A 13,531-nucleotide genomic window follows, 5' to 3' on the forward strand; every position below is an offset into this window, starting at 1 on the left:
GCCACCGGGCCCGGCCACAGAGTCTGCGGGGCCCAAGGCTGCACGTGCCCACAACAGTCTGGCACCTGGGGCGGGGAGCTCAAATGACGCCCCCACGGCCCCTCTTGGGACAGAACTTTGAACGGTCTCGGTTCTGCCTCCTGCCTGTTCCACTCCTCTCCCGGCGCCGCGCCGTCTCTGTGCACGTGGAGCAGAGGAATCCGTCTGCACCGGCAGCAGGCTCAATGTTCTAACCTCTGGGGCCGAGTGGCGCCCACCCCATAGTCTGGCACCTGAGGCCGCCTCAGCTCGCCTCGTGTAAGGCCGGCCCTGATTGTGGGTGGCTCCACCGTGGGGCCGGGCGGCTCCCAGCCAGGCGGCGGGCGGGCAGCGAGCCGCGCGTGGCCCTGAAGGCGCGGGACTCATGGCAACCGCCTTGCTCGCCTTGCCCGAAGGCCACCAGGAGCCACCACAAAACTGAGGCAAAAGGCCTCGCTCCCGCCGGGTCTCTGCGATTCTGTTAGGGTCCCAGAACCCACGGCGGGCAGAGACCCCGGGAGGCACCGAGTCCAGGCCGTGCCCCAAGCAGGACCAGCCCAACTCAGTCAGCCTGGCCAGGGCTGGGTCAAGCCGGGACTGGATGGAGTTTCCCCCCGCTCCCCTCTCTAGGGACCCATCCCGGCGCTTCCCCAGCCTCCATCCCCCTGCTGCCTGTCCCAAGGGAGACAGGGTCTGCAGAGAGCTCCTGGGCTTTTTCCTTTTGGGGTACATTGCTGGGTGCAAGAAAGGGAACCGCTCGGCTGCCAGACGTTCCCACCCATCTCCCCAGCCTTGGCGCGTGGGCCTGGCGGACGGGTAGGAGGGAGGCGCTGGCTTGGGGGAGTGTGTGCTCCGGGCTCCCAGCCCCCATGGGGAGAGAAGACAACTGGGTGGGGCCCGTGTGGCCAGCTTGGCACTCTCCGCGAGCGAAAGGCTAGAGCTAGAAACCCGTCTGTCTGGCCGGCCGGCCGGCTTTCCGCTCAGACCGTTCTGCCGACGCCCTGCTCCCGCCAGCCCCGCGGGGCCAGGGCGGCTTCTGTCTCCGGCGGCTCCTGGGCTCACGTCCCCGCACACGTGTCTTGCTGCCACCAGCTCTTCCTGCTGGAGGAGATGCGGGAGCGGAAATTCGATGGCTTTGCCCGAGTCATCCAGAAGGCCTGGCGGAAGCACATCGCCATCCGGAAGTACGAGCAGATGCGGGAGGAGGGTAAGAGAGCCGCCAGCGGAGCCAAGGCCAGGGCGGGCGGGAGATTCTCTGGAGACACTGGGCAGGTTGCTAGTGCCACGGGAAGTAATGTCCCTGTAGCCAGGCTGGTTGCCGCTGGGCTGCAGGGCAGGAGCGACGGGGAAGCCGTTCCAGCCGGGGGAACAGGCCGCAGGGCGCAATGTAGCCCTGGCCAACTTTTGACAATGGCCCTTTAACAAACTTTAGTTTAAAAGCAACGTGTCGAGCATGTGGGCAGGGCCAGGTTAACTCTTCTGGGGCCTGGGGCTACTAGATTTTGTAGGGCCAGGTAGGCTCTGGGGCAGGGAGCAGGCACGTGGGGTCTGGGAGAGAGGGAGGATGCAGGAGGGGGCTGGGCAAGAGGGGGATGGAGTGGGGGTGTGGAGTCTGGGTGGGAGGGAGGGTGCAGGAGGGGGATGAGGGTGCGGGGTCTGGGCTGCAGGGAGGGTGCAGGAGGGGGCTGAGGATGCGGGAGCTGGGCAGGGGGAGGGTGCAGGAGGGGGATGAGGGTGCGGGGTCTGGGCAGGGGGGAGGGTGCAGGAGCAGGCTGGAGTGGGGGTGTGGAGTCTGGAAGGGAGAGAGGGTGTAGGAGACTGAGGCAGCTCCCAAGGGGAACAGGTGGCTCCGCCCAGCCCTGTGCTTGCAGGCATCACCCTCTGCAGCTCCCATTGGCTGCGATTCCTGGCCAATGGGAGACGCTGGGATGGAGTTGGGTTCTATTCTCAGCTGTTTGAGGAAGTGTGACCCAGGGGTTGGAGTAGCAGGACCGGGCGGCAGGACCCGGGGTCCCGTTCCACGCTGAGAGGGAGGGAAGCAGGGGATTTAGAGCAGCAGAGGGCGGGAGGCAGGAATCCTGGGCTGTCACAAGCATTCTGTGTTTTCGGGCAAGCTGCTTAATTTCTCCGCTTCGTTCCCCTGGGGTGCGATGGTACTTAATGAATTCAGGTTTATCGTCATGTGGAAGCCCAGGATCATCCCACTTGTAGCAATAATGCCCCTGCAGATGTTTCCTAACCCTGCCCAAGGGGGTGTGCCGCTCACAAGAGGCGACACACAGGCACCTAGAATAGCAGCACAAAGGCCATGCTGGGCTCCCCTGCGCCCCCTGCACAGCACAGGCAGGCGAGGACAATGGGCATCATTACACATCAACAAGCTTCAAACAGCGAAAAGAAAATAATGTTTTGTGTCAGGCAGTTAACCTGCGGAACATGGTGCTGCAGGATGCCGTGGAGACGAGCGGCTCAGGAAGGCGGGACGTGTGTAGGATGAAGAATGTTTGCGGTTACGTTCTGCATCCTCCACACGTCCCGTCTTACAGAGCCGCTCGTCCCCACAGCATCCTGCAAAATCCCATGCTGAGGGGCCGGGCTTACGCGGGGCTGGGGGACGCCATGGGGCTGGGTCGCCTGGTGACAGGCGCTGTGGAGTTTTCCAGCCATCCCCCGAAAGCCCCAACACTGGGAGGCCACGGCTGCCTGGCCTGACCCCCCCTGCTGTGTGTCCCGGCCAGCTTCCCACATCCTCTACAACTCCAAGGAGAGGAGGAAGAACAGCATCAACCGGAATTTCGTGGGCGACTACCTGGGCATGGAGGACAAGCCGGAGCTGCGCCAGTTCATGGGGAAGCGGGAGCGGGTCGACTTCGCCGACTCGGTCACCAAGTACGACCGGAGATTCAAGGTAAACGGGCTCAGCCGGGGCCTGGCGGGGTTCCCCCTTCTCCCCGGCCAGGGGTGGGGCGCAGCCGGCCCTCTTGGGAAGGGAGAGGCACGTCCCAGGCCATGCTCCGTCTGAACGGCTTCTCCGGAGCTCTGCTGTCAGGGCCGGCAGGCAGGTCAGCCTCCCCCGGCCCAGAGCGAGAGGTGTGTGGGGGAGCAAGGGAGCGGCGGGAGGCCCATCCCCCCCCAGCCGTGGCCCCAAAGCGCTGAGCCCCCTGCCCAGCTGCGCCGCGGGGGCTGCTCCCGGTGCCCCATCCCGCTGCCCCTCTCTCCGCAGCCCATCAAGCGGGACTTCATCCTGACCCCCAAGTTCTTCTACCTGATTGGCCGTGAGAAGGTCAAGAAGGGCCCCGAGAAGGGGCAGATCCGGGAGGTGCTGAAGAAGAAGGTGGAGATCCAGGCCGTCCACAAAGTCTCGCTCAGGTAACCCCGCGCCTCGCCCCTTCCCATGGGGCCAGAGCCTCCTCTGCACCCTCTCCGGGGCAGGTGGACCTGGCGGCTGCTGGGGTTGGGGAAGCCAGGGCCACGGCGGGCAGGGCAACCTGCCCCTCCCTTCCTCTCTCCTCTCCAAGGGCCCCGGCTGGCCTGGGGGTCTGGCTGCACATGGGCACGGCGCCTCCTTCGCAGGGTCCTCAGCTTGGCCCCCCACAGCCGGGGAACCGACCCACCGCTGGGGACCAAGGCCTCGCCGACCGGGGGAGGGGCACGGAAGGGGGGTGCCAGGGGAGGCCCCGGCAAAGTGTCACCCCTACAAGGCAAATGGACCGGCCCCCAGCTTCCACCCCGGGGACCCCTGCACAGGCTGTGTGGCCTCCCCGGCAGAGCCTGTGCCGCCAGCAGGCCCGGGGGGGCTCTGACCCCTCGCCTCTGGCTCCGCCTCTTTGGAACCGGTCCCATATGAGGAGAGGTTAAAGCGACTGGGACTTTTCAGTTTAGAGAAGAGGAGACTGAGGGGGGATACGCTAGAGGTCTATAAAAGCATGAGTGGTGTGGAGAGGGCCGATAAAGAAAAGTTATTTATTAGTTCCCATAATAGAAGAACTAGAGGACACCAAATGAAATTAATGGGGAGCAGGTTTAAAACTAATAAAAGAAAGTTCTTCTTCACACAGCGTGTAGTCAACCTGTGGAACTCCTTGCCAGAGGAGGCTGTGAAGGCTAGGACTATAACAGAGTTTAAAGAGAAGCTAGATAATTTCATGGAGGTTAGGTCCATAAAAGGCTATTAGCCAGGGGATAAAATGGTGTCCTTGGCCTCTGTCTGTCAGAGGCTGGAGAGAGATGGCAGGAGACAAATCGCTTGATCATTGTCTTCGGTCCACCCTCTCTGGGGCACCTGGTGCTGGCCACTGTCGGCAGACAGGCTACTGGGCTAGATGGACCTTTGGGCTGACCCAGTCCGGCCGTTCTTATGTTCTATGTTCTTTGCCCGGCCAGCACGAGGCAGGACGACTTCTTCATCCTCCACGAGGAGGACGCCGACAACTTCCTGGAGTCCATCTTCAAGACGGAGCTGCTGAGCCTGCTGTGCAAACGCTATGAGGAGCTGACCCAGCGCAAGCTGCAGCTCAGCTTCGGTGACACGTGAGCACGGGGCGGGCTTGTGGGGCGGGGGGGGCCCAGCTGGGGCCACCTGCCCCTCGGCTCCACCCACGTATTGGAGAGCCCTGTGTGCCCAGCTTTGGGAGGGAAGTGGGGGCTAGTGGTCAGAGCAAGGGGCTTGGGAGGAAGGACTCCTGGGTTCTATTCTCAGTGCAGAAAGGGCAGAGGGGACTAGTGGCTAGAGCTGGGGGAGGCTTGGGAAGCAGGACTGCAGGGTTCTATTGCCAGCTCTGAAAGAGGAGTGGGGGCTAGTGGTTGGAGCAGGGGAGCGTGGGTGGTAGGACTCCAGCTTGGGGAGCCTAGTGGCTAAACTAGCAAGTGTGGGAGGCAGGACTCCTGGGTTCTAGGCCCAGCTCAGGGGTGGTGGGGCAGGTGGGTATTTTAGTCGGGGGCGCTGGTGTGGGTCGCTGGGGGAGCCTGGGGCCCAGATTCCCACGTCCGGTGGCTCTAGGGCTTTCGAAGCAGGAGGCCCCCGGGCCCTGACGCTTGTCTCCCCTCTTGCTCAGACTACAGTTCCGGGTGAAGAAGGAAGGCTGGGGGGGAGGCGGCACCCGCGGCGTCACGTTCCTCAGGGGGCAGGGGGACACGGCTGTCCTCAAGGCAGGAGGCAAGACCCTGAACGTCAGCATCGGAGATGGGCTCCCCAAGAACTCCAGTGAGTGCCTGGGGGCGGGGCCTGTGCTCTGGGGGCAGGGGGCGGGGCTGTTCTGCAATTAGCATGGGCTGCTGCAGGGCTGCACCCAGCGGGGAGGGGACTTGGGGAGCAGGATGTCCGGGCTCTGTTTGCAGCTCTGGGAGGCAGTGGGGTGTAATGGTTAGAGCGGGGAGGGGACTTGGGAAGCAGGATGTCCGGGCTCTGTTTGCAGCTCTGGGAGGCAGTGGGGTGTAATGGTTAGAGCGGGGAGGGGACTTGGGAAGCAGGATGCCCGGGCTCTGTTTGCAGCTCTGGGAAGCAGTGGGGTGTAATGGTTAGAGCGGGGAGGGGACTTGGGAAGCAGGATGTCCGGGCTCTGTTTGCAGCTCTGGGAGGCAGTGGGGTGTAATGGTTAGAGCGGGGAGGGGACTTGGGAAGCAGGATGCCCGGGCTCTGTTTGCAGCTCTGGGAGGCAGTGGGGTGTAATGGTTAGAGCGGAGAGGGGACCCCAGCCCCTAGCCACCCTCCTGCCTTTTCTCCCCCCAGAGCCCACAAAGAAAGGGATCCCGCAGAGCAGAGGCCGCCAGAGGCAACCAGCGCCCTCCAGAAGTGCCCCACAGGCCTCTCGAGGTGAGGCGGACAGAGCCAAAGGGGGCAAACGGGGAGAGCTGGGGAGCACCAGGCCCCCCAGGAGAGGGCCCGTAGCCTGGCTGCCAAGCACTGTGCGTTCCAGCCAGGACGTCAGCCTGGGGGCTCCAGGCGGGTCCCTGCACTGTGGGAACGTGACCTCGACCAGCCCCCGGAGTCGCCTTCAGCAGGGGAGAGGGCAGGGGGCAGGAGTCTGCCCCCGATGGCCGGGGAGTGGCACGTGGGAAGTGAGCTGCGGGTGTCCCTGTGGCAAAAGCTGCTCTCCACGGCCTGGCGGCCAGTCTCTGCGGAGGGGCCAAGCGGCAGCTACGGCCGCGAGCTCCCGGCTCAGCCCTGAAGAGCCCAGGGCACAGGCGGCAGGCGGCAGGCGGCAGGCGGCGCGCTGGGTCCCTCCCCTGGGGCGGAGAACTCGGGACAGGGATGTGACAACGGAGTCGATTAACCGAGTAACCGATACGCAAAAGCGTCTAGGTTGATGCTGCAGACGGCACGCCCCTCCCCCGCCAGGACACTTTGTGGCAGGCAGCCCGGCTCAGTCCTGGCTCGCGCCGGGTCCAGGACCTGCCCCTGCTGCGGCTCTGCATTTCCAGTGTATTAGGAGCCAGGCGGGCGGGCAGGCCGGCTCAGTTCCGGCTCACGCTGGATCCAGGAGCTCAGACTCCCCCGGACAGGGGCTGCTGCCGCCCTGTATCAGAGGGAGCAGCCGGTCTGCGAGGGGGGCCGGTTTTTAAACCAGCTCCCGCCTGGCCCCCTGCGCTGTCCCCTCTGACCCAGAGGCAGCAGTGCGGAGTGGCAGGGGCCGCACGGGAGTGGGGCCGGCGCGCTCTGAGTGCCGGCCCCGCCCCGGGGACTAGCCACTAGTCGAGTAACCGACAAGAATTGCTGAGGTTACTCGACTGTGCCGCTAACCGATGGTTAACATCCCTCCGCGGGAGCTCTCGGCACAGCCGCGCCCCAGAGCTCACGGGAAAGAGCCGGGATTGGCCCAAGCCACGTGAGCAGGGCCCCCGGACGCCCTCCTCCAAGGCGAGCGCTGCTGGGCGTCCCTGGCGCCGCCGAGGGGTCAAGCCAGGTGGCCATGAAAGGTACCGGGAGGGCGGGCTGGACGGAGGGCGGGCGTAGGCCTGGGGTTAGCCTCTCAGAAGGCCCAGCAGGACAACTGGACTCCCACCCTGCTTGGCCTCTGGCTCCGAGTCCCTGCAGGATCCGGTCAGCTGGGTGCGTAGCAGCCCCTGGTGCCCATCCCTGGCGCTGGCTCTTCCAGGGACCTGCAGGAACGGAGCGGCCCAGTTCCCCCGCAATGAGCCCAAGCAGCGGGAGCAGATGTACACCGCGGCCCAGAAGCAGGGGCGAGGGCCTCCGGCCGCCATGCTGCCCAAGCAGAGCACAAGCCGCAGGGCCAAGGCGAGACCCCCCTCGGAGCAGAACTTGGAGTTCCTGAACGTGCCGGACCAGGGCGTGGCAGGGTAGGTGGGGCCCACGGCGCAGACGCCCCGGGACCAGGGGCTTGCGCTCTCCTCCGGGGGCTCTGGCTCGCGCGCCGGGATGCAGCGCGGGCTCCCTCCGGCGCTGGGCGTGGCTCCAAGCCAGGCTGGGTGGCCTTGCCCAGGGAAGCCGAGAGGACAGAGCTTCTGCCCCATCCCTCCCCTAGGCCCTGGGCCGTGACCCTGCCAGCTGCCCTGATGGGGCGTGAGACCTCGGGGAAAGTCCAAGCAGCGGCACGGGGGGCGTGCGCACGGAGCACGCTGGCTGCTGCCGGGACGGCCCCGTGGAAAGGCCCTTTTCCCCGTGGGCAGGTCTGGGCCAGGCGGGGCCAGGGGGGTCCACGCACAGGAGCTGGGCCCCCATTGCTCAGAAAAGGCAGCCTGATCCCCGGGGGGGCCCGGCTCGGCCCTGCGCTGACTGGGGGCTGTGGCCTGTGCTCTCCAGCATGCAGAGGAGGAGAAGCGTGAACCAGCGGCCCCCCCCGGCGGGACGCCCCAAGCCCCAGCCCAAGGCCACGGGCCCGCGCTGCCAGGCCCTGTATCAGTACATCGGGCAGGACGTGGACGAGCTCAGCTTCAACGTGGGCGACGTCATAGACATCCTGCTGGAAGGTACGTGCGAGACGTGCGGGGACGGGCAGGGCGGCCCAGTGGGTGGAGTCCCAGTGCTGGGCGTGGGGGGGAGGGGCGTGTATGGGGCTGCCGCCCCACCTTGCGTTAGCCGCTTCCATCCGCCTCCGCCAGCTGGGCTGCCGGGGAACTGCAAGGCGCCTCCGCAGACCATTAGCCTCCTCGCTCCTCCTGCCAGGGCACGGCCCTAGCCTCCCCTGCGCCCCGCAGCATGCACAGCGCCCGGCCCGGCCCACCGGCAGGGGCTGCCCTCTGCGCTTGCTGTTGGCAGTGCTACCCAAAGGGGCTGGGATCCCTGTGCAGCAGGCCTTGGCCTGAGAGACGGTTCTGTCAGCCGGCTGGTCCCCTTGTGGCCCTTCCTCCTGTGGCTGCCCCCGAGCGGGTTCCATGCTCCGTCTCTCCTGGGAGCCTTTTCTGGTGCCAACAGGCACCACCTCTCGATCGTCCTCCACCATCAGGGCATCGTGCCAGCCCCCCGTGTGCGCGCTATCCACGGAGCCGCCCGGCTGTCCGCGTGGGCACGCGTAGGGTTGCCAGAAGGTCTCCCAAAAAATACCAGACACGCAGTATTTTTGTCAAGCAAAAAAAACAAAAAAGAGGACCACAGGATAATAAGATGAGTCCCAGCCGCTCCCCCCGCCCCCGCCAGGCTTCTGCGCAATCACAGGCTCCCAGCGCCGATCGTGGTCCCGCCTCCCAGCCGCTCCCCCTGCACACACCAGGCTTCCGTCTGGTGCGCAGCTGGAAAAGTCAGAGAATACCGGATATTGCACGTGTCCGGTATTTTCTGATTTTTTTACCGGACAAAGAGCGCAGATACCGACTGTCGGGTAGAATACCAGACACCTGGCAACCCTAGCGCGGCGGGTCAATGCTCACCCGCCGTTAGCCTCTAACGGCACGGGCAGAAACAGGCGACATCCGCCACGTGGCTGGGGCGGGAACCTTAGGTCAGGCACCTTCCCTGGGCCGCCTCTCCGCTGTGTCTTGTCCCAGTCGGCCGACACAGCCCGGGAGCAGGTGCCGTCTGGGGGAGGAGCCTAGACCTGGCTCCCCACGAACGTGTCGTGAAACGGGGGGAGAGGATGCGGGTCACCGGCAGGTGCACGTCCCAGACGGATAAACAGATCAAAGGGCCAAAATAAAGACTCGAGACCAGAAAGCTCAGCGGAAGCCTGGAGCCTGTTTCCAGGGGCTGGACAAATGAACCGGCCCCTTGGGCAGCCCCAGGGAGAATTTCCATCTCGGGGTCCTGCTGACCTTCGTGCCAGTTGCCTGCGCTGCACTCAGTACCCACTTGCTGGTTCCAAGTCGGTCCCTCAGCCAATGAGCCGAGCACTAAGGGACTGGGCCCCGATCTAGGGCAATACACCCGCTGACTGGGCCTCTCTCCCGTGGGTGGTCGTGGACCTAAGGCGTGGTACCCGCAAAGTGTGAAGGACAATTTGACACCCCCACGGATGCCTGGGGATCTGCATTTAGCGCCTGGGGCCTTTGTTCCTACTGCATCACTAGTGCTATCATGCTGGTATGTCTGCTACTCTGTAGCTGGCTGGCAAGCGATCAGCCTGCAGAACACGACGACGTCGAAGGCCCACAGGGACCTATACAACCATCTATTCTGACTTCCTGCATAACCCAGCCCAGAGAATTTCCAAGCCAGGCCAGAAAACTTTAACACAGACCCTAGGGCTTTGTCATACAGCCAATGGGTTTCCCAGGGTGTCATCTTGCCAGTTAAGCGTAAATTGGACAATAATTTCTCACCACTTCCTAAAGGGGGTGAGTGACGATGCTTAAAAAGGCTGCTCTCTTAGGCCTTGTCTACACTACATAGTGGCTCGGCACTGCAGCGATCAATCCATTGGCCATTGATGGATCATATTGGCTTAGATGCGATAAATCACTCTCTGCGTGCTCTCCCCTCAAAGTTGGTACTCCCCCAAGATGAGAAGAGTAGCCGGCGGCAATGGGAGAGCACCTCTGAACCGGGTCCCCGGCCAGCCTTACCACACTTCAGAGGCTGCGGCGAGTATGTCAACACCAGTAACTGCCTTAGCTAGTTGGCTACTGAGCTGCGCTCTGGACTTGGGCTGGTCAGGTGCAGGCTTACTTCATCTGCCCTGCCTACTCTGCCCACCATGGCTGCCTGCTCCACTCTGCTCTGCCAGCCCCCAGACAGACACGTCCACACACCCAGCTCTCTGCCTCTTGTGCACCTGTCAGAGGAACTCTGGAAGACTGAGGCTGCAGGGCACAAATACCGTGTGCATGGCCTAGATCGCCCCCTGCATTTAATAACACTGTGCACGGCGCTCTCTTCCAGATCCCTCGGGGTGGTGGAAAGGTCGGCTTCATGGCAAAGAAGGGCTCTTCCCTGGGAATTATGTGAAGAAGATCTGAGCGAGCCTCCGTCGGGAGGCTGCTCTGCAAAGCGGGACGGAGATCGGCAGAAACCTGTCCCCCGCCCAGTGTGCACTGGCTCCCCTTGCCGAGTGGGAGGGACAGCTGCGGGCCAGATGTGAAGCAGATGGACAGCCCTTCAACAGCCAAGCATGATGCAAAACCAATGGCACTAGCATTGTTTGGACTCGCAGACACAGGCGTTGTCAGTTACACTTGTATGTAAAGGGGGGTGGGGGTAGAGTCAATTCCTATGGCTGCTGGGCAGCTGTTGTGCTCTTCTGCTGATGTTGGCGTTTTACCGAGTGCTTCCTTTCCGGGATGATTCCCCTTTAGATTTCCTTTCCCTTGCTGTGTGATGCTGCCCGGTTTGCTGCTGTGCTGTTGTCCTTGACCTGGGGCAATGTTGTGTTGTGTTGTCAGCGGAAGTCACCTGCACCGATTTCTGCCGCACGTTGAGATTGTAAGCTCTTTGGAGCAGGGTCTGGCTCTTTGTTACACGTTCGTACAGCTCCTAGCGCAGCAGGACAGGAAGAGCATAAGCAGTAAGAATAACGTGGCGCCCGTTTCCTGCAGTGGTGACTCGGCACACCGCACGCAGATGGTGTTGCTAATCCACATTGAATCCTGAACCTGGAGCTGGGGAGAAAGCAGAAATGGAGGAGCCAGGGGGATGCCCTTTGGCGAGAGGCCAGCTCTTGCCTGCAAGATGGTAGTGCCAGCCTTAGTGCACGTCCTGGGCCCGGCCTGAGGATGCTCTTCTCAGACGGTGCAATTGCCTCCAAGAAGAGGCTTCCCCACATTGTGCTGGCGGCTGTGGAGTGCGGAGACCGGCCGCTCTGGAGACAGGGCGCAGGTACAGTCCCCTTTCCGGACGTCTCCGCGGCTCAGTGTTATGCCGAGCCGCTCGGCCAAACCGTGTGGGCCCCATGAGGTGGCCAGATGTGCATTTGCCAGGGAATTCTCACACTACCTCCGGCGCCCCACGCGCCGAGGAGAGAGAGGGGCACGGTGGGGCCACAGAACCGGGTCCCGGGTGGCTGTTAACTGGGGACTAATCCACTGAAGTGTGGCGAGCTAGTTTGCGGAGAGCCAGCTGGGTCTGTTTAGTCTGCAGAAGAGAAGAGTGAGGGGGGGGATTTGAGAGCAGCCTGCAGCCTCCTGAGGGGGGGTCCAAAGAGGCTGGAGAGAGGCTGTTCTCAGTGGGGGCAGGTGGCAGAACAAGGAGCAATGGGCTCAGGTTGCAGTGGGAGAGGGCCAGGTTGGATATTAGGAAAAACTATTCCACTAGTGATAGAAATGTAGCCGTGTTAGTCTGGTGTAGCTGAAACAAAAAACAGGACTGTGTAGCACTTTAAAGACTAAGATGGCTTATTAGGTGATGAAATTTTGTGGGCCAGACCCACTTCCTCAGATCAAATAGTGGAAGAAAATTGTCACATATGGTATATATGGTTGTGACAATTTTCTTCCACTATTTGATCTGAGGAAGTGGGTCTGGCCCATGAAAGCTCATCATCTAATAAACCGTCTTGTTAGTCTCTAAAGTGCTGCATAGTCCTGTTTTTTATTTCACTAGGGCTATGTCTAGACTGCAGGCTTCTTTCGAAAGAGGCTCTTTCGAAAGCATCTTTCGAAAGAGCCTCTTTCAAAAGATCGCATCTAGACTGCAGGCGGATCTTTCGAAAGAGAAATCCGCTTTTTCGAAAGAGAGCACCCAGCAAGTCTGGATGCTCTCTTTCGAAGACGGCCTCTTTACATTGAAGAACGCCTTCTTTCGAAAGAGGAACTTTCGAAAGAAGGCGTTCTTCCTCGTAAATTGAGGTTTACCGCCATCGAAAGAAAAGCCGCGTTCTTTCGAAATAATTTCGAAAGAACGCGGCTTGAGTCTGGACGCAGGGGAAGTTTTTTCGGGAAAAGGCTACTTTTCCCGAAAAAACCCCTGAGTCTGGACACGGCCTAGGAGAGTGGGGAAGCGCTGGGCTGGGTTCCCTATGGAGGTGGTGGAATCTCCATCCCTAGAGGTTTTTAAGTCTCGGTTTGACAAAGCCCTGGCCGGGTTGATTTAGTTGGGATTGGTCCTGCCTAGAGCAGGGGGCTGGACTTGACCTTCTGAGGTCTCTTCCAGCTCTATGGTTCTGATTCCAACACGTCCCCTGGCCGGGGCTGCCTGAGGCGCTCCGCAGCCACTGGCTCTGCCGTGGTAGGGATCTGTCGTTGGTAAGAAAGAGCTTGGATTGCCCCGAATGAGCAAGCCAATAAACGGAGAACGCTGCTTTCCTTTGTATGCTGGGTGCCTGAACGGCTGTTTGTCACCGAGGGCGGGGAGTCCCTGGGCCCCCCCCATCCGCAGTCAGACGTGTATGTCAGCCGGCAGGCGAGCGGAAGGTTATTAGTTCCAGGGACCCAGCGGAGCACAGTCTGGTCTGCACAGGAACCAGGAGCAACCATTGCACCCCAGCTTGGGGGGGGGGCCAGAGCCAGGACCCTGCCCCCCCGAACCCTAAACCAGCCGAGACTCACCCCCACACCTAGCAGCCGGCCCCAGCCTGCAGGCAGCCCCGCCCCCATGCACACATGCACACACTCACACAGCTGTGCGCGTACACATACACCCGTGCGCGCGCACACCCCGCCCCTTGGCTGCAAATCGTTCCACACGCAGTGGCTGATTCGTTTTCGGTTCAGGACCAAGGTGGCAAAGGGGCCTCGCGGGCCCACTAAACTCTCGGTCCCGTTTCTCTGACCTGGCGTCTATAAAACTGAGCGTGAGCCCCTGCGGGGGTGGGTCAGGCCCGGGTCTGCACAGGCGCCAACCCCATGGATGCTCCAGGGGTCAAGCACCTATAGGAAAAAATAAAGGGTGCCAACCCCCCCCAGCCACAGCGGTTCGGCGGGCCTGCCAATCGGCAGGTGGGTGAGGCCGCTGACCCGTTTGGCAGCTGGCGGCAGGGTTTGGGGGGGGCAGTGAGGCGCGAGCAGGTGGGCGGGGCCTGTGAGGAGGGGGCACGGCGGGGTGGGCTGAGGGCGGGGCTTTAGGAGAAGGGCAGCGCGGGGGCAGAGCAGGGTTGGCGCGCCCAGTGGGAGGAACACACGTCAGAGCCAGGAATCCCTGGCAGCTGGGCGCTGGGCGGATGCTCGAGATTTCAGTGCTGCCCAGCTGATG

General features: G+C 62.5%; 1 protein-coding gene across 2 annotated transcripts in view; it reads left to right on the forward strand.

Annotated features, from left to right (window-relative positions):
- The window catches only part of MYO1F (myosin IF), a 52,193-nt gene extending 40,443 nt beyond the window's left edge, over window positions 1-11,750 (forward strand). Inside the window, exons 20-28 of one of the 2 annotated variants that reach the window (XM_075903171.2) lie at window positions 1,111-1,225; window positions 2,757-2,926; window positions 3,242-3,387; window positions 4,402-4,548; window positions 5,073-5,221; window positions 5,747-5,830; window positions 7,113-7,314; window positions 7,778-7,944; window positions 10,289-11,749. In XM_075903171.2, the coding sequence (XP_075759286.1) occupies window positions 1,111-1,225; window positions 2,757-2,926; window positions 3,242-3,387; window positions 4,402-4,548; window positions 5,073-5,221; window positions 5,747-5,830; window positions 7,113-7,314; window positions 7,778-7,944; window positions 10,289-10,365 (1,257 nt within the window). In that variant the 3' untranslated portion in view covers window positions 10,366-11,749. Of the gene's footprint in view, window positions 1-1,110; window positions 1,226-2,756; window positions 2,927-3,241; window positions 3,388-4,401; window positions 4,549-5,072; window positions 5,222-5,746; window positions 5,831-7,112; window positions 7,315-7,777; window positions 7,945-10,288 lie in introns of both variants that reach the window. The other variant, XM_075903173.2, reaches the window with a different exon arrangement.
- The last annotated feature ends 1,781 nt before the right edge of the window (window positions 11,751-13,531 follow it).

Source organism: Pelodiscus sinensis, chromosome 32 (genome assembly GCF_052426305.1).
Source record: "Pelodiscus sinensis isolate ZL-2025 chromosome 32, ASM5242630v1, whole genome shotgun sequence".
NCBI classification, from domain to species: Eukaryota; Metazoa; Chordata; order Testudines; family Trionychidae; genus Pelodiscus; species Pelodiscus sinensis.